This window comes from Pseudonaja textilis, chromosome 2 (assembly GCF_049901715.1).
Source record: "Pseudonaja textilis isolate UNSWEBS1 chromosome 2, rPseTex1.2, whole genome shotgun sequence".
NCBI lineage: Eukaryota > Metazoa > Chordata > Lepidosauria > Squamata > Elapidae > Pseudonaja > Pseudonaja textilis.
In genome coordinates, this window is record NC_141991.1 from 119,646,244 (window position 1) to 119,672,504 (window position 26,261).

Here is a 26,261-nt window from a genome sequence, read left to right on the forward strand (position 1 = left end):
TTTGTGCTACAATAATTAGAAAATAAATATTCTGGAATAATTACAAATAACAAGAACTTTATTTGCTTTGATATTAATATTAATTATGCTTAATCATTGACATCTTCAGCATTGTTAATTTCTTTTGCATTAAAAACATTCATGCAATGTGCCATATTTTTACATATAAACACAGTGTGTGTGTGTGTGTGTGTGTGTGGGTGGGTGGGTGTGGGTGGATGGATGGATGGATGGATAGATAGATAGATAGATAGATAGATAGATAGATAGATAGTACTATACAGTCATATACTGTACATATTTAAACGACATCCGTTTGGAACTTTTGCTTTAATTTTACTACTGTAGTTTACCAACGTTAGATGTACGGGTGGAAGTAATTTTCTGTTTGCTCATATCCTTACAAATGGAAGATAACACAGATTAAATTTACAAAGTAGAGTAGAAATGGGGAATTGCTGAGAGAATCAAGTGGCTTAAAGCAAACCTGAGACAAAAAAGCTAACTAAATAAGGGAATGGGAAAAAAATGATAGGTGGGAGACAAGGAGGTATCTTAATCAGGTTGAAAAAAGGGTATGTACATGCGTGTTATATTCTTGGGTGAAATGTATGTAAATGAAGTTTGAATCTTCTTAGCATTAAACATTCTTAATTTTTTTTCATAGGTTCTAAGAACCATTAAAAACTAGATTCTTTTAGAACCATCAAAGGAAGAAAAACAGGAAGAAAGGCAACTTTCCTAGAGAAACAAGAAACAAAAATTAAGACCTTTACTATGATTCATAATCTTAGTAAAATTAAATGTATGGTGTGGTTTATTAGCATAATGGATTTGGTACTTTTTATAACCTGCTTCCACATAGAATTCTTTTGCAGAGTTCAACTGTAATCCTTTCCAACTTGTTATATTAACTGTTCTGGAACATTTTAATGATCATAGCTATTGTATATTGCTAAGGCCTTGTCTCAAAGGGTATCCCATGATTTTTTAAAAATAAGGATGCTTAATTCTTAGATTTAAAGTTTTTAAATACCAGTAATATTATAAATTGCTGTTGTACAGCACTTTAATATGATTCCAACTCCCAGCTAGATTCTTATAGTCAAAGGTATGTATTATCATTGTAGTCACTAAAAGCTGAGCCTGACTTAATAGCATCAAATCAAATCAAATCAAATCAAATCAAATCAAATCAAATCAAATCAAATCAAATCAAATCATGTATCACTTACCCTGAACATTTAACACTCTTTCAACACTGACATCAGACAATCTTTTTTTCCGAAGTTCTGCCCGAATTCGGAACACTTGATCAGCATATGGTGTTACAACACCTATGCTGCCATCGTCCAACTTTCCCCAGGCGACTGGCCACTTCCTCCTTAATTCTTCAACACGTTCAACTACTTCAAATACCTTAAAAGGGGAAAAGCATGCTTATGAAATTGCTAGTTTTGTTGGTATAAGTTTTGCATTATGTTCTTGGATGAAAAGCAATGCAGGTTTTAGCAGAAGCCAGTTTTAACACCAGCATGCGGTAGGTATTACCTAAGTCTTTTCAAAAATATTTATTTAATTGCAGCATCCCCTATTTGACACTGACATGATTTTTATAATCTGTAAGCATGTCACTTCAATTATTCATATTTTTACTGCATCCATAATTGCCTTACATATGCAATCAAAAAAACCCATACAATCAATAAGGAACAAAACACTATATCTGAGTGGAAACTTTAATGAATATCAATAACTATAATATTATATATATTTCATAACATAATTTTATTTATTCAATTTTTTTATTTATTTATTATCTGAAATATTAAATAGCATGCATTATAAAATGAGTTTACTGTTCTATCAGGGAAATAAATGTATATTTTAAGAAGCAGATAAATTACTTTCTACTTTAAGAACTTGTACAACACAAATGTTAGGATGCAACAGTGGTTGCAGGTGCTGCAACAATCGTAAGTGTGAAAAACAGTCATAAGTCATTTTTTTCAGTGCTGTTATAATTTTTAATGGTCACTAGACAAACTGTTGTAAGTTGAGGACACCTGTAGTTGGATAAAAATGCCAAATCCAGTCTAAATATCTGATTAGCTGTGTGACAAGCTACATAATAATAACAGCAGCAGCAGCAGCAGCAGCAGCAGCAACAATAATAATGGAAAAGTGAATTGATTTTGTCTGATATCAGACAAAAAAGGAATATATCAACTGTTAAGTTCAGCATTGCCAGACTTTCCCTTAGTCTTTTAGTTGAAGTCTTCTCTTCTGATGAAAACCAATTTCAAAATACATAAAACTTTGATTCCAATTTTTGTGCAAACCCCCCCCCCCCCAATAGGATCATTAAATCAGAGCAAATCATTTTATCACTGGATTGTTTTATCACAAGTTAAACAGCTCCGCTCTGAATGAAGAAAATATTCAGAGCACAGCTATTTAACCTGTGATAATCACAAATTTCAATAATCATCTGTTGTGACTAGTGTGTCATAATGAACAAAAAGAGGCACAAGAAGGAATTGAAAGCACATAAAAGATGCAGACATCTTCAAATATAATTCCTGATGACTTCATCATGCAGTTTTCTTGACACCACTATATAAGTGGTCCACCCCTCTTTTCTCTCAGGACTTTTCCCGACTTCATAGTCTAGTTCACAGCACATAATCAGGAGTTAAACAAAGGAGAATAGAAAATCAACTGTTTTGTTTCTCTCCTTTTATGGAGAAACACATTATACCATTTCTCTCAGAACACCTTGAGGGCTGGAATCCAAGATCACGTGGACCGGGGTTTGTTGTCTCTTTTTCAGACTCATAAAAGGAGTAATTTTAATGAAGAGTGAGAGAAGATGTACTGGTACTGATGTTATAGCAGCTCACTAAACGCTTCCCCAGGATTTATTCTGAGAATACAAACTCACTAAATTAAATGGAAATTAGATTTGTTTGCTCCTATGGACAAGCTAATATTACACTGGTACAAATATTCTAGGAATATAACAAGAAATAATAATAAAGAAGCCAAAGTACTGTATATAAATGTCCTTTCACACTGTCTTATTATGGATGAATATATCTTTTAAAGCCATATAAGAACCTTGGTGAATCAGTTCTATCTACAAATAAAGGAACTACATATGGAATGTCCAGAACCTAAACATTTACTAAGATAATTTAGATCTAATCATTATTTTTTCATTCTCTCTTTCTATAATAATAGTAATGGAAAAAAGGTTTTAATTTTGCCAATATTGCAACAGCTGCAGGAAGAAAACACCTGTCTTTTTCTGGAAGATAGAACACTAAAATTTAAATTCTCAAATAATTTCATAAAAGCATACTTTGAGACATAGCTACTAGCGCTGTAAATATATTGAAAATTTAAACACCAAACAGGTTCCCTTTTCCATGCTATTCCTCAGATTCACCACTTGGACACTTTCCAAATATGTAGACTTCTGTGAGAAGAACCATTGCTGAATTTCTGAACTTTGTCTACGTGTCTGGAGGATGCCCATATTGGGAGGGTTAATATAGCTGCTAAAATGATCTTACAAGAAAGAAATAATCTTTTTTATCTCTTCTTCTCTCTCTCTGTTATTCCTGAATTGCTCTCAGGCATATTTATGGTAAGAGAGCTCATGAGGCAGCTTGCAAAGCAGTTAAAAGACTATAAATAGGAAAACTGGTGCAAATATTAAGGTTGAGAAACACTGCATTAGGCAAGCTGTTCCCAAGACCAGAATTCATTTGGGAGAGAATTAGTCCCCTGTTCATTTTGACTTTAAACAGCCTAACACTCCCCATATTTCAAAATGTGAAATTAAGAAGTATTTAAAAAGAGGCTGTTTCAGCTTAAATGAAAGATGGAGAAAGAAATAATTAACGGGTGTGGCATTCTAGAGATAACCTTTTCATGTTTTGATAAAACTGTTCTAACTCACAGACTAGCAACCTGTGGTCCCTGGCTTAATTTCATACAATTTTGGGATTAATGTCAAAAGCCTTCTCAAATAAAGTATTTATACTGTTTGCAAGGTATTTGACTTTTATATGGAAAAAAAGCCAACCAACCCCTTTTACAACAGAGCCAGCACACCACACCTCCCCACCAGTATTTATAGAGAGACAGCAGCTCCGATCATTCTTTGCTCGCACAAGCACAAAGCCGAAAGCACCAGCTTGAAGAGGGCAAGTGGGACCTCGTTGAAACGTCACCAAGATACTCTCAATCTTAACACGGGAAAAGACCCGAACACGCCAAAACCTGCATACTCACACCTGTGAAAATCTACGACTATGTTTTTGGTAGAATCTCATCTGCCATCCTCAGGCTTGTGTATTGGGTTCTTTTTAATCTTGTGTGATTAAAAAGATCCCAATACGCAAGCCTGAGGATGGCAGATGAGATTCTCCCGAAATGTCGCTATAATAAAAGCACAAATATTAAGACGTGGGAAAATACCCGAAGAAACCTAAGGACCATACATATAAATACCCATGAAAACATAACATACAATACATATGTACGTATATACATACATACATACATATATCAATAGCAATTAATTGAAGTCAAGTCAACTACCTCTGCATTATTGTAAAAAGCAGTGCTGTTTTTTTCTTGCACATCTTCTCCTCGTGCTGTGAAGAATGTCAGAGGATAAAAATCTTTGTGTGCAGGCTGTTTTCCACTGGCCATCAATTTGCCCTCATAGAAAAGCTCAGAAGTATAACTGCAATGGAGAGAAACAAAACAAAAAAGGGAATGTAGAAATATTGTATAAGGGCTGAAGCTGGATAGGCAGGAATCAGCAATATTCAGGCCAAAGAGAACCGTTATGTAAACATTCTGTTTGTTATTGCTTTGACCTGTGAATCAGACATAGTTTTACAACTTCAGTATGTTTTATGTAAATACATAGCAATGCACAGAAGCTGTGAATGAATGCCTCAGTGCATATGCTGATTTTAGCATCATTCTGAAATTTAATTATGTTTAGATTAATTCTGTCTTTTTCAATCTGATACTCTACAGAGGCATTGAGATCACCACTCCTAGATTTCGCCATCATCCTGCTCAGTAGCTAGGAAGTATACTCTAACATTTCTGGAGAACACCAAGATGAGAATAGGAAAGGGTAACATTTTATAAGCAAGTATTTGGGACTATTTGTTACAATGCAAATGACAGCTTACATATGTTAAAAAATCTCACAGAAAATAATCTATATGCATTTTTTTTTCACATGCTCGGTGCTTGCTCAAATAATGAATCTTTAATACCCAAGCGTTCATTTTTAAAATCACTTTTAAGGGGGAAAAACTTATTTATTCAGGGTAGTATAATATACTGTATGCCTAATTATATTTCTCAGACCATTTAGGAAATTTTATGTTAATAGAGCTTTCCTAAAAATCTTTCAGAACAGAAGTACAAGGTGAAACATGAAATTCTCCTTTCCTATGAACGGGCGGGGAGATCCTCCTCTAATTTAGCCATCAAGATGTAATTCTTATTTACATGCTGTTATTTAATAATAATAATGGTGGTGCAACATCAGCAGTAGTGACTCTCTGAAGTTGCATGTGAAAACCTGCATAGACACAAAGATCCTATCTTTAAAATGCATCCATGATGTCTCTTGATGCAATTTATGTAACATTTTTCTGCCAATTTTACACAGAAAAGTTAACCAACAAATGTTGCGATTTTATTTGAGCAACTATATTTTGAGGGTGAAGGTTTGTTCTCCAAGCTTGTGGGTTGGTTTCTGAACGTTTCATCACCAGGCTAAGTAACATCTTCAGTGGAGTTTAGGGGATGGATGTCAAAGTTCCTTTGTTTATAAGGGCTTCAGGTGTGGGGGTGTCAAGTGAGGGTCTAGAGATGTGTCAGCGGTGAGTCATCAGCGAGTCTTGTGATGGATCTTGTGATAAGGAGACTGCATCAGGTCAGGGATTGTTGGGAGATGAACTGCTGGTGTGTGTAGGGGGGTGTTGCATGGGTTGGTTGAGGGTCGGTGCTGTTTCTGGTTGGCTGGGGGTTGATTTGGATTCTGAGGAGTTTGTAGGCTGGTTGTAGGTCAATGTATCTGTTGATGGAATTGCTTATGGTGTGCCAGGCTTTGCTGAACTCACCAGTGTGGCAGGTGGTAACATGGCCGATGATTTTTTGTGTTGCTCCAATTGAAGTAGTATTGTTTGGTGTTGATGTGGATAGAGATTAAACTCTGCTGAAGATGTTACCTAGCCTGGTAATGAAATGTTCAGAAACCAACCCACAAGCTCGGAGAATAAACCTTCACCCTCATCCTACACCTGAGCTACAGATATTCACCACCATCGGTATTTTCTCTCATTTGCCTATTTCCTGCGTCAATGTCTCTATTCCTAGACCATGAGCACCATTTCAAACGTCAGTTTAGATTCAAGACCCCAAGAACTGACTTGTTAAAAGACTGCTTTCACATTGCCTTGTTTTACCAGTTTATACAAAGTGCACAGTCAAGATCCTGCTTCTCAACTAAATCACATCAAATTGAACAAGTATTGAGGTCAGCATGCAATAGCAGCCTTCAATCTAGCAAAAAAGTCCACATACTTGAAAATTATCTAACCAATTTGGCTATTCTGCTGTTACACGTAATCAAGTGGTTCTACTGTACTTGTTCTAGCAAGAATTAACATTTTTACATTGCAAAAGAACTTGAAATACAAGTGGAAGTACAAATTTTATGCATTTCCAGCTTACACACTGCAAAACATTGTTTTGCATTTGGTCCATGCAATGTCACACAAACTCTATTCAATATTTTTAGTGTAAGGACAGCAAAGCCAAGTTTCACTGTAAAAATAAAGGTCTGCTTGTGTAATACTGGAGAAAGATCAGCTTTAGTATTACAACAAATTACAGGCTATGGTGGCATAAACCACAATTAAAAAGCCCAAGTAGGCCATTCTTCTAAATCTCAAAATAATGCAGTATTCTTACTTATTTCCTATATTTAAAAAAAAAAACAGTAACCTTATTATGCTAATCTCTTTTCAACTATTTTGGAGTGTAATGCCAAAAGCTTCTGTTAGACACTTGCACCAGCCAAGCAGAGTGTGATACAGTGAAAAAGTTCACACCTACTTGATGATAGCTTCATGGGAGCGATAGTTCTCACAGAGCAAGATCCTGCATGGAAATTCTGCAGGGCAATGTTCATAAAGACGATCAAGCAATGAAACATGAAGATTTCTCTCTCTGGCAAATTCGCTGTACACAAAAGGACTAAGCTGTAATCGAGAAAAAAATCAAAAGAAAGATATTATTTTATAACTGAATATTTGTTTAGAATGTTATCTCAACAGGAAACTAATGACCAACCTGTAAAAATGGTATTAAATTTATGTACAGTGAGGAAGAAAAATGATAACACCATATTAAGTCATCTCCATTTAATTGTGTGTATGTGTGTGTGTGTTCAGCAGTTTTCACACACACACACACACACGAAAACTCTGTTGAAGCGAAGCAATATGTTTCTAAGCCTACATTTGCTAAAAAAAACACCAAATAAAAGAATTATATAGTGCCTATGGGGGAAGGATGTTATAAACTTTCATAAACTTGAGTGTATTTATTTCTTTATTCATCAAAACGACAACAAAGCTTTTTTCAGGTGCTCAAGGTAGCAAACACAGTCCTCCCATAACAACCTCATTAAATAAGTTGGACTGAGAGGAAGTAACTGGTTGAAATTAATCAAGTAAGTTTTCATGGTTGAGGGTGGCAAGAACCTGCTCCGAGACCAACAACTTAATTATTGTACAAACTTCACCACATGCACAAACTGGTAATCAAATGAACGTAGTAAAAAATTTCTAGTCAATTTAGATGTCATTGATTAGATATACAGATAATCATGCCAAGTACATCTATTTTGAGATATAATTGCCTCCTCTTCATCTAGAAGTTTTTCCTCGCACAGACACTTGGGATTTTCGTTCTGCCTTTCTTTTTCTTTTTCTTCGCCTCTAGTACTGATCTGTATGCTTTTTAGCTCAAAGTATTTCTCTGAACTTTTCCCAGTCTAAAATAAATGCTTTAACAGCTCTAAAAGCCTTTTGTTTTTAAATTTTCTACTGTGTTTTACTGTCATTTACTGTCATTGTAAATGCGATAAAGGTCTTATTCCCAGTACTTTCTCTCTAACTTTCACTGAAATAATTATGATCTATTCTTCTGTGACGCTTCTTTTTTCATGGTAGCTAAACTGCTTCTTGCTCCATTCAAGATCACAAAAAGGGACCAATTCTAAGCTTCTGCTGTTGTTTACATATACTGCTTTTTCTGTTTTTAAAGATTTTTAAAAATTATTATCCATATTTTCTCTTCTGTTACTTTTTGTAGATCAGGTCTTTATCAAATCCTCTTTTCTTTTAGGTAGTGATTTCAGTTTTGACTATCACTTTTTAGCTTAATAACTGTATTACAGTATTTTCTCTATGTGATTCTGAGACCAAAGCAGTTAATAGATTTTATTTCTTGCATAATATGGAGAGATTTTGCTATGGGCCAAGATCACACTACTGTCCATAAAAATTTCAACTTGCAGATCTCAAGGATTTTATCAGCCAGGAAGGATGAGTATGTAGTAAGCAGGGTTAATGACATTGCTGCACGTAGGACTGTTCCATTGGGAGATAAATCAATGCCATATATGTGAGATATGTATTTTCCCATGCTAAAGAAGGATTGATGTCGGGGAGTGGTGCTTAATTCACAACCGTCACTAATTCACAGTTGCTAAATTGGTAGAATGCCTGCCTTTTCCACAATTATATCTAGTGTGTCAGCTATGCCTCTTCCTAAACTGACTGGACTCAGGATGTTCAACCACGTTAATTACATGCCATGTTGACTAATGCAAGATGGTGCATTCAAGGTCATCCTTGAAATGTTTCTGGAATTTGCAGTTGATGCAAAATATTCATGGGATTACTAACCTATGCAATAAAAGGGATTACATAACGCTGAACTGAAAGACCTGAACTGGTTGCCACTTGCCACAATAGCAGTGGGATAACAGAAGCTGTGGGTAAACAAGCATGATTCAGATTGTGAGTAGAGTTAAGGAAGAAAATAGTTTATAAGGAAATCATTGGAAAGTCAGAAAATGCCTGTACTTAAAATGGAATCTGCCCATTTCCCACCAGACCACTGGCTACCCCTAAACCTTCTATTAAGTAATTAATCAACGAAGAGAACATAAAATGCTGAATTCACATTTGCATTTATATCTTTTAAAACTTTTTATTCTTTTATATAATCTCCTTCATTGGGCCAGCCTTCCTTTGGGTGAAAGAGTAATTTATGTTCTTTTTTTTAAAGGGAAATACAGATTTTAATATTTACATCTATCGATCTATCTATCTATCTTTCTTTCTATCAATCAATCAATCAATCAATCATTTATCTATCTCTAGCCTTTATTATTAATGTTAAGCAACAAATATTTTATTTTAAAAAGATTTATTTCTATGGGACTGATTAGGATGAAAAAAAGACAGTCTCACAAATGAAGGTAAATATATGGATCCTAGTATAATGTTACAGGATCCAATCTGGATTGGTCACTGCGATCAGAGGTTTAGTCTTCTGGAGCCCTTGGGAGACTAAGAAGACTAAACCTTAGGCCCCAGTGACCAACCCAGTTTGGATCCAGCAACTCTTACAATCTGGATAAGATATTCACGACCATGTAAGTCATCCCAAAGGTGTTTTTTTTCCCCCCAAAAGGCAACTAGACTTTGTTTTTTCTTTAAGATGTTCACTTCTCATTCAAGAAGCTTCCAAAGAACTGAAGAAGTTTCCTGGATGAGAAGTGAAACATTTTCAAAGAAAAACAAAGTCCAATTGCCTTTTGAAAAAAGCATATTTGGGACAATCATGATCTGGATGATTGAGAATGTCCATACAGAATCACAAATATGGATTCCACACTTGGATCCAGATTTTAATGCTTGGGTTTCAACCTTCTGTTAAAATATGTATCACCACTGTATTCCTTCTGACACTTATAGAATATTATCCTACCTTATCTAAATACAGACACAGGTTTTAGTGAGTCTAACAAGTCACTATATTCCTGTCAATTGCTTTTAGTAGAGTTTGAACTAAAAACTTATGGCAGGATTTTAAGCTAAACATTTCTTGATTTATGTTTCATTCTCTTAAATCCTACACCAAAATAATTCTTGAAGTAATCGTTCTTCTACACTTTATAACTTGCAAACAGAGCTAGATGTTGTTTTTTTAAAAAAGTGGGATAAGTTCAGAAATAGACATCATTACCTGCATATGGTCTCCAGCCAAGACAATTCTTGTATTTTTATTTGCTAGTGCTAAAGGCATAATAGTCTCACACTCCATTGCCTGTGCAGCTTCATCCAACAGAATATGTGTAAAAAACCCTACAAAGCAGACACGGATAAAATATTAAATAGCAAGCAATGAAAGCTGTGATAATCTTATGAAAACATTTAGTTTCGGCCCTGTGAATGAGATTCAGTCTTGGCTGTAATCAATACAAAGTCTCTGATAAAATAATTTTGATAAATTATTTCAATTATTCTTGTTATTTTATTAAAGGTGGGGCAATGACAAGTTAAAAATTTAAAATCTTTAGACAAGCAAAAGGTATCCCCCGGAAACTCCTTTTTCTCATCCATACACAAGTCTCAAAGAAGTAAGGCAAGATGTATGAAACACATTATTAAGAGAACTGATATTGAATATGGGAATAATGTCTGTCATGTCTGTCTGAACTCTCTTACCATCTGTTTTCTTTTCTAATGTTTTCAATTGGAGATCTTGACTTGTTATTCTGGGAAGGAAGTGTCTGTCCTTTTTAGTGCACCAGGAGAGGGGGGAGTATAGCATTAGAAATTAAAAGACCATCTTAGGAAAAAGACAAATATTTATTTAAAAGTATCTTTCCACAATTAGATGGTCCTCTACCCCAACTATGCCCCTTTAAAAATTTGGTGTGCGTTAATATTGGAAGTAGAGGATAAAGAGTTGCAGTGGTCAACAGAGATTCCACATGTATAGAGATCTATAGAGATTCCACATTTCACTCTAGGCTTTCAGATTATTTGGCTGCTGAAGGGTTTGCAATGGAATATTTTTGGAATGTTGCCTTTTAATCTCTCAATTCTGATGACGCCCAGCAGATATTTTTCCAGATTTTGTAATCTGATGCTATCTGTCTTAAAATGAAATATATAGCATGTTGCAGTTTTAATGTTTAATTGTTAACTCTTGTCTAATTTTTTTGATCAACAGAATACTTGTAGAAATAATCTAGGCCAAAGCAGAATGCAAAGTATGAGTTTGAAAAAGGTCAGATTAATCTATATACAGATAAATAATTAAAACCAATTAGGGAAAAATAACACTTTTCAAATTTAAAAATTTGAAGATTTTTGAAAAGCAAGACAAAATGCGAAAGATTCATTCAGAAAATGGATAATCTCAGTTTGGAAGAGACTGCCTCTCATCACAAACAAAAATAGGTTAAGAAATACTATAATTAAAATTTCAACTGCTTATGGCACTTCAACTATTATTATGAATAAGGTACTTTTGAATAGCTAATTACATCTGAATGAATTATTTATTTTAAAGAAAAATAGTATTACTCATGTAATGGAAAGATGAAGAAGGTAGAGCTGCTGCAAAAATATTAGAGCAAATCAGACAACACTGAAGTACTTTCTTGATCAAATGGGAATATATGAAAGCCATTTTTAAATTCATAATATATGGCAAGAAATATATAAGACTGAATATATTAGAGATATGTGTTATTACAACAAAGATGTCAGGCCTGAAACCAACCTGGCTATGGCTATTTTGTTTCTGTGGGATTCAAAGATTGAACAGAACTTGAACAAACTGCTATAAAAATATTTTACAGCTGTGGATTATTTCCCATTAACATAGTCATTATTTTATTATTTATTACAACTGCTTTTATGTTCCTTCAAACAACTAAGTTTGAGCAGTTGACATGTAGAATAGCATTAGCACTTAGACAACTTCACAGTGCTTTACATAGCACTTAGTCAACATATTGCTTCCAATAATCTGGGTCCTCATTTTACCAACCTCAGAAGGATGGAAGGCGGAGTCAACCTTGAATAATTCTAATTAGTTAATATTTGGGTCTCTTCAGACAAGAACTAATTAAAAACAAAACTAATTCAAGGGTTTAATAAAATTCTACAGAAAACTGATAAAAATCCAGAACAAATCTGTTCACTTTCTTCAAATGCTCACAGATTAAATATATAATAAATGATCTAAAATTTAAATGAAGTTCATAAGGAGATGGTACCAACTCCTCTTCATTGCCTGCAATTCATTTAAAGAAGCCATTGTGTTTCTCACCACCCATGGTTCACTTAAAGAAAATCCTTAAGACAGATCAATATAGAAAGCCAGATTTACAGTTAATTCCACTTATGGTGGAAGTTCTGATGTCAAATGTTATAAAGAATCAAAACTGTGCCAAATTCATGCAAACTAACTGAAAATAAAGATTAGAAGCCACACTTATTTTTCTCTCCCATGTTGTTAATTAACTCCCTCTCCCACAGCTGCAAACTTTCTCAGAAATTAATCCATGCCATATCAATTTAATGTCAGGCCCTTTAAATCTTAAAATATTATTTCATTTACATAGGAAGGAGACAGGATTAAAATGCTAACAGTATTCCTTTTTTACTGTATATAGAAAAGTAAGATCCACAATAAACACACACATGAATATGAATTAATATGTATATAACTTAATGTAGATAAAAAAATAAGCTAATATATCTGTGCTTTCTCACTGCTTTCAATTCACACAGAATGTCACACAAAATAAAGCTGTTATAGCTTTCACTTCTTATAGAAAACGATCACGAGAACCACGTATTGAAAAGAAAGGAGCAGTAATCATTTCTTATAAAACATTATCTCACCAGGCTCAAGATCTAGCTGACACAGATATTGTGAAGTATTCAAAGTAACCACTACTACTCGTTGTTTAAGAATGTCTTCTTTCTGAGGCATCTGAAAGGTGGAATGTGTGCTTGAAATCAAACAGTACTGATGCACAACTGGGTGGACAGTTTTTACCCAGCGATTTCTGAAATAAACCCTGGAAAAGAGGAAAAGATCTTATTTTTGAACAAAATGTTGCAGCAGTGAACTCTTAACTTTTCCCCTGCTTTTTGAACACTATTTATTAAGCGAGGTAAACTATAAAGGAACGTAATATACCAAATGAATTCCTTAACATTATGTGCATTATTTTGCAGTGTAAAACTAGTTAGCCCTCTCCCCGATACAACTGCATCACAGGTCAGCAGAGTCCAACAGAATACATTTATGCAAGCATATGATTACCTAGCCTTAATTGGCTTCAATAAGAATACATTTGATTTCCACCATAAGGTTACTGGACTCAAGTTATTAGTGCAGGAAGTAATAGCTAGGATTGTGCAAAGGCTCAGAGTCCATGTCGAAAGAGGGCTTCAGAGCACAGAACGTAGCACCTATCTAAAACATTGCTTTTTTTTTTTTTTTTGAGAAAAAGCACTCGCAAGCAATTTTTAGAGACAGAATCTAAAGCACTATACAGACCTAATAACTGATAAAAGCAGTTGATGATTATTTGTGTTAATCATCATCATCATCATCTTCTTCATTATCATTTTTGAAAAGACAGACACTTATAAACTACATTCAATCTTATCTGGAAAATTCCACAGTGTTATTATCACTGTCCATGAGCAGATCTGAACTTTCAGTCTTCAAGGAACTGCTCTAAATTCTGCTCCTTGAGCTCCCATATTTCCAGGTAAAACAGAATTCCTGCAAACCAAGTCATACTAAATATACTAAAGTAGCAATACTAAAGTAAAATACTAAAATACTATTCCTGTGAACTAAGTAATACAGATACTAATCATTGTGATATCTTACGAGAACCCTTTCCTTAGTGGTTCAGCTCTTCTTACTCACTGAAATTGCCTTAGCCATCTATATGCTTTTTTACAAATTATCTTAAGCTTGCAAAGTATTTATATTTTCCTCTTTTGCTTTGACCCGACTATATCAGTGGGAAAATCCAACCTTACTCTAAACAGCCAGATCCCACTCTTTACCCTTGTAATTTACTTCCTGCGCAAGACACAGAATTAAAACCAGTATTTCTATTATTTTATGTCAGAAATAAGGTTCCTGGATTTAAGAGGATGGCAGCCAAGCTAAGCAAATCTTATTTTACAGGTTAATAATGGTAATTGGGATTGGAATTTCTATCACTAAGCAAGGTGGTTGTAAAATGCTATATCATATGATGGCATTGCCATCATTAGGTAAGGTTTGTGGTCATTAAGTGAGAATTTCCTTGCAACTTCCTTCTGGCTTCCAATAATCAAAATCAGTGGAGAAGCCAGCAGGAAATCACAAATCCCAGGACTGCTGTCTTGTGGGGTGGGAAATATACATATGACCAGGGAAGTTAAGTACAGCATGTGAAGGTCAGGTATAGCACAAGGACATCAAGGCTTGGGATGGCGGCTGCTGGACAGGGTCTGGTATGGTGCGGCACCAGCGCAAGAGCTGTGGGGAAGTTCCTGCCAGGAGGTGAGCATGTGAGGTGTACAAAGAGTGGTGGTGCAAGGTGAGCACTGTGAGGCTTGAGGTGGTTGTTGCCAGGCACAGGAGACTTAAGTATTACTCCTTCAGCACCACTGTAACTTGGAACTCGGTCACTGAATGAGTGGTCATTAACCAAGGCCTACCTATATTTGCATAACCAATCCTAACAATGACTTTCAGTTCCTCCTCCAATGAAACAACAAGAACAAGGAGTTTTATGTGATTACAAGTATGTACTAAATCACATTATGCTGCAGTTTCTTCTTTTATCCACGCTGGACTCAATTATTAACATAAACCAGTTGCATCACAAAGTAACATTTCTGCTACTGATGTTAACCTCCCATGTTTTGCAACTAAGGACCCACAGATCACAAAATTTGAACTAAGAAGATATTTGGGTAATCAAGTGTAGATTCCCCAGAAGGTATTTTGTTCATCTACTAGAAGATTAGGTAGCTCACATTCCCAGGTCAGCCCGAAGTTGTTTTGATATACAGCCCCTGGAGCCCGTCCAACCTCAGCCGCTGACAATTCTGACAATTATATTTAAATTTGAATATACAAAACCTGTAGCTTAATAGAATTTATTTAAAAAATAAATACAGCTCTGTTCCCCAGATCCATGAAAAAACAGAAAGCCCCAATATGCCTGTTCTGTATTATTGTTTCATCACTGGAAACTGCACCCAGCCACCAAAGGTTTGTTAACTTTTATCTACTACCAGGATGAGCAACCTTTCAGCCTACGGACCACCTCCCAGATAGGTACTAAGAAGTGTCCTCCAAGCTATGAATGCATCCAAATGGAGAAGGCTGATGGGCTGCACATAATAATTGCATTGTTTAAAAGTTCCTTGCTGCTGAGTAATATCACACTTCATATCAGATGACTACAGGCCAGTTCATCATAATCCCGATTGTTGCTGTAAATTCATATAGAACAAAAGCTTACAAGCGAAGAATAATCACAGTGTATACCAGGGATGTCGAACTCAATTTCATTGAGGGCTGCATCAGGGTTGTTTTTTTACCTGGGGGGGGGCTGGTGTAGGTGTGGCTGGAGTGGGAGTGGTCAACTTAACGTCACTTGTGTCAGGACGCCTGTGGTGGCCCGAGCACTCTGCCAGCAAAAACAGAACATGCGGCCCTCCCGAGCTCTGTTTTTGCTGGCTGAGGCACCGCGGGCCAGTCCTTTGCTGTTTCCAGGACAATCCTGCAGGTCAGATATAAGCACCCCACTGGTGCGGGCCGTGAGTTTGACACTCCTGGTGTATACAGTCACTAATACACCACATACACAAGTAGAACTATTTTACATAAATGAAGCATTCGGGAAATGCTTATTTATTGTTTTGGGGATTATTCTCACTCTGTATTTTTTACTCATAGAAAAAAATGCATCTGAGTAAGCCACCAAACCAATAAATAAATCCACAGCAGAGAACACTCAACCCAAACTAAACAAAGAAATGTGGTGAAATCAAGCTGAGGGCTTTAACTACAGTTTCAAGGATCAGTAATACATATGTACATGCCATGCAAAATGTGCTTCAAAAAAAGGAGACAATAATTAGAAAATAAAGTAGAGCAGCAATTGCCAACTGGTGGGCCGTGAGAAATTTTTGGTGCGCCTCAGAGAAATCTCACCCCAGAGCACCCCCCCAAAGCAATTAATCCAGGCTGCACAGAAACACGAGGCTGCTCAATCCACATGGCCTGAGTGAACTCTCCCTGCCCACTCACTCCTTACCCGGCAAACTTGTCTGCTAAATTGCTATTTTTCCTTTTTTTGACCATCATTTGTTCTGTTGTGCCAGGAGATTTAGATTAGCTAGGAAGCAGTAAATGGTTGGATTTCTTGCTTTCCAGCTAAGCACAGCCGAACCTCTCTGAAGGTTTGCTTGCAAGCAACTTCAGTGCAGACTCACAGCAAGCAAATTTGATAGACTGAGCTAGCCGATAGCAGATAGATAGATCACTGAATGATTCTGTGAGCAACTCAATCTGCCTGCCTGCTTTGCCTGATTTTGGGTAAAAGTTGCTCTTTTTTATAAAAAATTCAATATTTATATAAATATTTATAATATTTACATACAAGCCATGCCCAACCAAGCCACACCCACAAATTAGGCCATGCCCACAGAACCAGTTAGTGGTCCCTGGGATCTAAAATTATGAGTTTGGTGGTCCCTGAGGTCCAAAAGGTTGGCGACCTCTGAAGTAGAGGGTCCATATAGGAGAGATATATAGCTTGCAGGACAATGAACAGAAGTCTCATCGTCCAGAGATATATAGAACAAGAAGGAAGGAACAGATATACAAAGTGCAAGACACAAAATGGAAAGCAAAAGACAAACACCCAGAAAAACCCATCAGCACACCTTAAATTTGCTTCCTTTTGTTTCAGCAGCTTAAGGCAGGCTTGCTTGTTACAGATATTGCTACCTGTCTTTAAATTTGGATGTCTTTGCTCCTATATAGGTAGTTCTCAACTTACAACCACAACTGAGTGCAAAATTTCTGTTGGTTGGTGAGACAACTGTTAAGTGAGTTTTGCCCCATTTTACAATCATTCTTGCCACAGTTGTTAAATGAATCACTGCAGTTGTTAAGTTAATAACATGATTGTTAAATGCATCTGGCTTCCCCATTGACTTTGCTTGTCAGAAGGTCACAAAAGTTGATCACATGACTTCAGGATTCTGCAATGGTCATAAATATGAGCCAGTTGCCAAGCATCCAAATTTTGATCACATGATCATGGGATGCTGCAAAGGTCGTGTAAATCAAGGACTATCTGTAATACTCAGATCATCACACTCCAAGGAAACACCAGTAACACAGGTTAGCACATTCATATACGAAAGTAAGCAACAAATATGTCCACAAAGCATTTAACAGCTATACATGATATGACCCAATTTCCAAAAAAAGTATTACAAAACATTCCTATTAAATGCATTATAATTTGATTGTGGATGGTTGCAATCTTATTCAGAAATTATGAGTATCAACTACATTTTATGGATATTTAATATCTATTGTTATCTGTATGTCAACAGATAGGCATTGTTAATAAAGCAACAGTATTCTCCTAAACTGATGCAGAATGGCAGGCTGGGAGTCCTGAACAAATTTCATGAATGGGGGTGGTGAGGACGCGGGGGGGGACAACTGTGTAAGTTCAGATGTGTATGTGTGCTTATTATTTATGTTTGATTAAGTAAAAGGAATTTTCTGAGCTCAGAACCATGCATCAATAATATAATATCAAACACAGTGAAAGTGCCTAGCCATATAATATCCTTGACTTATTCACAAACTTTCCATAAAATATTATTTTCCTCAGACTGTAATTTTAGAGAAAACTTTATTTTAAAATAGTGACTGATCACAGGACTATTATAATTTAGATTTTAAGAAAATAAGAAAACTTTTCAAACGGGTTTTCTTTTAATTTAGTTGAATTGGGTCTATGGTGAAGAAAAATCAAATCCTTTGGTGAGACAACAATGATTTAAGCAAGGTGATTTTATACTTCAGGTCTAGCATAACAAATGTCTTGCAACTAGCAGTTAGTTACGTAACACTTCTCACTGTACTGCCTTGCTATTTCTCAAAGCTATTTTGAAAGCATTTGCAAAAATTTCACTTAGAAATACTTAGAAATAAATATACTTCAAAGAAACTAGGGCTTTGATTTAAAATGTCTTATAGACATGCAACTAGATAAAAGTGAAAAACATACCAAAAATAAAAACTATCCCATATGTATGCAATCAGAAATTTTCTGACAGTGAGAACGCTCAACCAATGGAACAGCTTGCCCTCGGAAGTTGTGGAAGCTTCATCACTGGAGGCTTTCAAGAAGAGACTGGACTGCCATTTGTCAGAAATGGGTAGGGTCTCCTGCTTAGGTGGGGAGTTGGACTAGATGACCTCCAAGGTCCCTTCCAACTCTGTTAATCTGTTAAATCAAGGCAATTTCTTAAAAATAGGGGGAAGAATTATGCTAATTCCAGATCAATATGTTCTTGAAGTCTCACTGATCTACACTTGTTTTAACCTATTTTATAATCTTTAATCATGATTAAAGTTGTTTAGCTACTTGTGGAAGATAAAATAATAAAAAGCAGGATAGACTGGATTAGGGGGTTTATTTTTATGAAGTCCTGAGCAATCAACCTTCCAAAACTTAAGATATATTTGCTGCAAAAATGCTAAAAGATGGAAACAGAGAATTTCACGAATGAAAAATATTACATTTATTTTATAAATGCCTCACTCTGAGTTCCCAGTTTCTAGCACAAGCATAAAGCCCTTTATGAAAAGATGCCTCTGTTATCTGACAAGATAGCAGGCATGAGAAGGCAGCGGAAGATGAACTGTGTCCTATACAGTATGGAATAAAATCTCTGGGATGATATGTACTGTATATATGGGTTTCCACTTAAAGCATGTTTCATAATAAGCATAGTCTAATCCAGGGGTTCCCAAACTTGACAACTTTAAGACTGGAGAATTCTGGGAGTTGAAGTCCACAAGTCTTAAAGTTGCCAAGTTTAGAGACCTCTGGTCTAGTCACTGCTACGAAAATAAAAATGAAGGAGATGGATTAGAACTATTAGCTTCCTTGTTCTCTTGAAGATGAAAAAAGAAAACAATTCTATTGTGATTCATTCCTAAAATTATTAATTCTGATTCTGTTTGGCAAATTATCTGGAAAAGGAGCAAATGAGGAACATAAATTTCATTTCTCTATTTGGAATCAAAATGATAAGGTAGTATATACAGTGAAATAAATATCTTGAACATTTCTGAATGCCAGTGAATTTCTGACCGTGGTAAGGGTAAAAATTAACATTTAAGCAATCATAATAGAAATACTACCTCATTTGCTATTGCTTTTCCAAACAGAAACCATTTCTCTGGTAGACAGGAAGCCTAAACAGTTTCTCACTGAATGTGTTAAAATAGATTTCTAAAATCAATTAAATTTCAAAGGACTAAAGTGGAAGATTTTTCAGTACTTAATCTGAAACAATTCCTAACTGCATGGCTTTTAAAAAACCACCCATGTTGTATCTGAAATGATTAAATGGCAGCTTGGGTTTCAGTGGATTATATCAAATTGTTATGTACTCCTCAGTAGGTCCTCCACACTTAAATTACAAATAAACTCTATAAATGATTTCTCAACTTCACAATGAATTTAGTCTTCCCCATCTGCAATAGTTGAGATATCTTTAGTGTAAGGATGTCCTAAGACAGGGGTGTCAAACTCAAGGCCCATGGGCTGCATCGGCCCACAGGATGCTTAGATCTGGCCCACAGGGCCGGTCTGGAAATAGCAAAGGACTGGCCCACGGTACCTCTGCTAGCAAAAATGGGGCATGGGCAGGGCACGCCCATGCACCCCCCCACAACCGCTTTTGGCCTCCAGAGTCACCCAGAAGGCCTTCCAGGCCCAAAACAAGGCCTCCAAAGCACTGTAGGAGGCCGTCCTTGACTCAGAAGGTTCTACAAGGGAGGAAAAGTAAAATATTTTACCTTTCAGGCTTGAAGATTCTGCTACTGTAGCCTATGTCAACAATTTTGTAGTTCTAGTCTTCCTATGGAGTCAGTTTCTTGATCTGGTCATCAAGTAGATCAAGTAAGTCTTAAAAAAAATCACAGAAATGTACACCTCTCTATTTTTATAAGTGTATAAAACCATGTGTGTGGAGGTGCCATGTCACATTCAATATGGCCACGCCCCCGGGGGAAGAAGGCGGAGCCTCCTCGCTGACGAACCATAGATCGCGACTCTCTGCAGCTATGGTCCGTGCTCTTTTGTTGGAGAGCCCCGATTATTACAATTAGGGGCTGAAGCTGCCTTGGAGGGGCAGCGGAGTAAGGGGAAGCCGCAAACCAAGTTGAGGGGAGCCGCATCTCCCCGCCCTGGGCTTGGTCTTTTTTCCCCCGAAGACGACTGCAGTGGTGGTTTAAAATGGCTACCCCGAAGAGGAGGACTCAGTTGGATTAAGATTTGTGCAGGAGGGAAGAAAGAGGTGGATAACATCTCAACCGGGACAACTGGGCAATACAACTAAACAAAAGTATTCCGGGATTAAGATAACATGGAATTTTTAAGAAAAGAAAAGTGAGCAGCGAAATTACAAAGGGACAAGGAAAAAAACAGAAAATATTTTTGACAGTTAAGCGGGGCTTTGAACCGGGAAAGGAAGAAGCTGGAACTAAAGATTTAACTAAATTGGACTAAAATGTTTTGGGAATAAACAGGCATAAAATAAAGCTGGACTTAAGATTGTCAAAAATAATAATAATAAAGTTTACAAATTGGAGACTGGACTGTGCTGGAATATTGAGGTTTGAAAAACCCTAAACAAAAAAAGAGGGGGGAAAGGTGAAGACTTTGTATAATGGAGGGTGCCACCTTTTGACAAAAACTTGAGCTCAAACAAAAGGGAAAGCATCCTGTTTCTGAATGAACTCGTGCGGATATAACATTAAAGAAATATTGAAACAAAGTAAGAATCTTAGAAAGTGAAAGCAGAACCAGAATAAAGAAAAAGGCAAGGAAAGACTGACTGTAGGATTGATTGATGTTTTTGGTATAGACCCTGGGCTGGAATAACTGAGAACTTTAGAAAATTGAAAGAAGAAGGAAAGTAAAAGTGTATATTTTTTTTTTGTGGACTTTAATGATCATAAAATATAAGAGCATGTAATGATGATATCTCTTCAGGAATTAAAAATGGAACTTAAAAATATGAGAGAATTACAGGAAAGAGGCGAATCACTTTGCTCTGTGTTAGAAAAAATGGAAATGGTGATTGAAGAACAAGAAGAAAGAGCTTCAGAGAAGGAGGAGTCGATTCAAGGAGAAGACATTTTAAATAGACAATTAACACAAAGAACACTACAAAGAAGTGGGGAAAGAAGGAAGGTTAAAAAGTTGAAATTTAAGAAGGCAATCAAAAGGGGGAATACCTGTGAAGTCAGGAAAGGCAGAAAGACCCAGCAGAAAAGGGGAAAGGAAGATATTAAGAAAGAGAGGGATATAAACTGGAATGAGAAAAGATATGGGGAAAAGAGGGGGAGGAGAAGCAGTAAGAAACAGGTGCATGAAATAAAGAAATACGGAAATAGTAAAAGGTTGAAAAGAAATTGTTTTTTCAGAGATAATAGTTGATGAATTAAAAAGGGGATTCTGCAGGGTGACAAGGGGTAATAAGAATATTTCTGCAATTAAAAATATTTAGAAAATAGGGTAATATAGATACTGATAACTCTTATTAAAAATCAAGCAGGGAAAATATGCTGCGGAATCCAAATGAAAAGATGTAATGATTATTATTGTAACTTCTTAAAAATAATGGTTTATTGGGAATCAAGATGAGGGAATAAAGGTATATTTTAATCATTGAGGTGTCACACTCAAAATAGTAAAAGTGGGGAAACCTATACTTGGTGGGTTTTTTTTTAGTGTTAAAATTTGTATTAATCTAGAATTTATAAAAAGAATGTGTAATGGAAAGGGAATATGACAGACTAAAGAACCAACTAAATTAATAAGTTAATATAGACTATTAAAAGCAAGGAGAGACATTGGTAACTTTTTATTATTATCATTATTATCATTATTATTATTGTTATTAGGCAAACACATATTGTTTATCTTTATTTTTAAAATAAATATTAAAGGATAATTTTTGAAATAATTGAAATGAAACAAAAAGATGTTTCGACTCAGATTAATGAAAGAAGCTAGAATTAATGTGTTTGTTTCTTTCCTTACTGAAAATTTGGAATGGAAAAGGTAATAATAGAATTAAGTATGCATATATGAATGTATAATCGCTGTCATATTTGTATGTAAAGGTGGTGACCCAGAAATATGTTGTCCACTAAAAAGAGATTTTTGTTTTTAATGTGAAAAACTGAATAAAAGTTGTTAAAAAAAAAAATGGCCACGCCCCCACCCAGCCCTCCACCCAATCCTGATGTGGCCCTCAATGAAATTGAGTTTGACACCCGTGTTCTACGAGATCAATATTTTGGCTTACTCAAAGGCGTTTCTGTTCCTTCCTTGCCTTTGCAAGGAATAGAATCCATTACAGAAATAAAATCTATAAAATCTCTATCAAAATCAAAAATGGTTTTTTTAAAATGGCAACTCTTCAACATGGCTAGGGGCTGGCTAGGGAATTCTGGGAGTTGAAGTCCACAGGTCTTACAGTTGCCAAAGTTGGATACCCCTGATCTAGATTAACTGTTTATTTGTATTAGCAGAAACTTAGTTTTCCAGTCCACTTTGTGATTTCCTTTTCAACTAGAATTGTCAGAGACTGAATTTACGATCCACTGCATGCAAAGCTGTAATATTGAGTTCTTGCCACCAAAGGCTAAATGTTCATAAAACAGAAACAAATAACTTATTTCAGTGAGCCAACCCAATGTTGCAGAAGAGTTGAAAGATTATAAGAATATGTACTCAATGTGATTTTCATGGAAGACTTCTTCTGAATCCCTTTTTATTTCAGTCTTTGCATTTATTTTCCATCTTCATGTTGAGTTCAAACTTCTATAGAAATCTTCCTGACTTTACAATAATGACCATGGCAGAGTTAGCAGAACTGGGCAAGAAAGAGAATACCCGTGTTTCCTCAAAAATAAGACCGGGTCTTATATTAATTTTTGTTCCAAAAGACACATTAGAGTTTATTTTCCAATTAGGTCTTATTTTGGGGAAAATACAGTACTAAATGTGTCTGGCTGGCTGACGATCCTAACTGGGGCTTATTTTACGAACATCCTGTAAATAAGCTAGGGCTTATTTTCTGATTGGGTCTTATTTTGGGGAAAACATGGTACCTGATCCAGAATTACCCAGAGGTTGAGTGAAGGGGGATGCACTTGAAACTACTTCATTCCAGCCAAATAGTTTAATCCTTGTATTACACTGAAGAGTAATAAATCCTATTCTCAAATACAATTGTATCCAAATACGATCAGCAATGAATAGAATCAATTTCCCAAGTGATACCTATTCATACAACCCAGTATCTTCTTTGCAAATGAAGGTGAAAATAATGAGATATGTTATTTTGTACTCAAACATTCCCACTTCTGAACATGAAGTCTCTTAAAAGTCACTTGATTCCATTTATCCAATCTTCTGAAAACAAACACTCTTGCAGGATTTCTCCTTGCAGAAAAATATATTTGACACCTGTGATCCTTTTCTATTTTTATGAGAAGATAGAAATTCTAATTCTAAGCTAAGAATATTTCCTTTCTAACCTAGAAAGGAAATATTCTAGGAGAAATCAGGACTGCTTGTGGTGATATGCAAAACGTTTTAAATTCAAAATATCTCACATTTGAAATGGAGTGTTTTGAATTTAAGACAGTTCAAAATTGAGTTATTTTATAGACTGCAGGTTGCTATGGATGATGTAATCTTTGTTACAGGTGACACAAAAGCAAAGCTGCCACTTTACATGCCCATTAATATTTAAATATTAAACATTTGTTTGATGAAATATTCCATCCATGCTTGACTACTGTCCTGACATCAGGACAACAGAATGCAGTGATGAAATTTTCATAGCAGGTTTAGGACTTAAATGAACTCTTAAATTATACAGATATCTATTTTAAGAAAAAAATACATATTCCAGATGTAAATATACCCACATTTCTCAAAAAAACCATGTATATTTTATTTCCCAATAAATTTTTTTTGCTAACTCTATAGAGAGAATACATGAAGCAAGTTCATTTAAATACACAAAGAGTTTGATACTGAACTATTTTTTAATGATTTCCCAGATATATAGCTTTTTAAACAATTGTTCATTCTAAATTGGCTCTGAATTAAAGAATTATTTACCCCCAACAAAATTCAACCAGTATTTTGTTAAAATATTTTAGCAGCTTTTTAGAGGACCATATCAAAATTTGTTCAGTTACGAAAGCACAAATAAACATATAAGAACAACTTAAAAAAGGATGTCTTTATCTTTAATGCATGAAATGATCTCACAAATGACATTCTTTCATTATGCATGTTAGAGTGTCTAGGTTATGCAAAAGCATCGTTTTAAAATGCCAATAAACGTGAAAGCTCTATGGTTTTTTTCAAAACTGTTTGGAACAGACACCTTTTCTTAAGATATTGTATAGATACGTAATAAACCTTAAAAAATACCTGAGAGGTCTCGCCTGGGGATTGCCTGCTTCTACATATGGATGTAAATAATCCTTTATGTAGAGATCAGCAGCACTATTAGAATGGGTGCAAATGAGAATCCTGCTGGAATAAATGGTGCAAATAAAAAAGCAATGAAGAAACAGAAAATCATTCAAAGCAGTAAAATTACAAAAGAATAGTGATCATCTGTTCTGCATATTTCTTTCAATGAAATTAATTTGCAAATTTTATGATTTAATGATGTTCCTAACTTCTGTGGGAATGTACATCCTTTCAACAAAACCTTTACCATTGCTTTCCACTACTTCAGGGCCATCTTCTCCAGACAGAATCCGCTTGCCTGCCTCCATCATGGCCTAGCAGGAAGGCATTCTCAGGCGCTGCCTCCTATGCCTGGAATAGTATGGCCCCCAAGATCCTATGTGCCCCTACCTTCATGTCCTTCAGAGTATTTAAGTTTTATTTATGATTAATTGCTTTTATTCTATTTTATCCATATTTTAGTTTTATATATTTTAAACCACCTAGAACCACAGGAATTAGTGGCGTACAAATGTGGATTAAAAAAAAAAAAAGTAACAGTTTTATAAACAAAGATTACTAACACAATGCTATACAAATCTGATTTCTAAATGGAATGCTGCACTTTTCTTCACAGGGCACCACATTTAATTCAAAGGGAGAGATCAGACTCACAAATGCTCTCCTAAATATTTATATAAGACAATGAGGGATGGTGGGAAAGGGGGGGAGGGGTAAAGCCAGACGAAAATTCTACACTGCTAACCTTTAAATAAAGAGAGATATTTGCCTCCTAATTAAAAATCTGCAGATCATCCCATCTCACCTGGTGTCCTGCTGTTGGAGAATTTGTTTGACTGCCTGAGCCAAAGTGAAAGTTTTGCCCGTCCCGTAAGGACCAATAATAAGGACTGGAGGCAGTTGAATTGACAGTGGAGTTGTGATGGCCAGAACAGCCTCCTTCTGCTTTGCATTGAGCCTAGGATCCAACTGTTCATCCCACTGCCTGCACAACAGAAAGCAGGATATAATCAAAGACACATTGGAAAAAATTATTGCGTTTATAAATTCTGATTTGATATTCTTATATCAAAGATTCTTATTAATAAATTCTTACATTTTTATAATCTCAACTAATTCTCAGGAAAAAAATATCCCTTTTTAAAAAAAATAAAACTTTAATATTTGATCATACCATCTGACTGATTAACTATGAGAATGGCTGGCTCAGGAATTCTGGGAGTTAAAGTCCACAGGTCATAAAGTTGCCATAGTTGCCCACCCC

The 26,261-nt window shown here is 35.6% G+C and overlaps 1 protein-coding gene across 11 annotated transcripts in view; it reads right to left on the minus strand.

Annotated features, from left to right (window-relative positions):
- Nucleotides 1–26,261, minus strand: part of HELZ (helicase with zinc finger) — a 120,530-nt gene that overhangs the window by 30,539 nt on the left and 63,730 nt on the right. For 6 of the 11 annotated variants that reach the window (XM_087925070.1, XM_087925067.1, XM_087925071.1 and 3 more), the window contains 7 exons: nt 25,803–25,982; nt 24,953–25,054; nt 13,047–13,225; nt 10,369–10,487; nt 7,162–7,307; nt 4,612–4,759; nt 1,236–1,419 (listed from right to left, as the gene is read on the minus strand). In XM_087925070.1, the coding sequence (XP_087781196.1) occupies nt 1,236–1,419; nt 4,612–4,759; nt 7,162–7,307; nt 10,369–10,487; nt 13,047–13,225; nt 24,953–25,054; nt 25,803–25,982 (1,058 nt within the window). Of the gene's footprint in view, nt 1–1,235; nt 1,420–4,611; nt 4,760–7,161; nt 7,308–10,368; nt 10,488–13,046; nt 13,226–24,952; nt 25,058–25,802; nt 25,983–26,261 lie in introns of all 11 variants that reach the window. The other 5 variants (XM_026711122.2, XM_026711121.2, XM_087925068.1 and 2 more) reach the window with 1 other exon arrangement.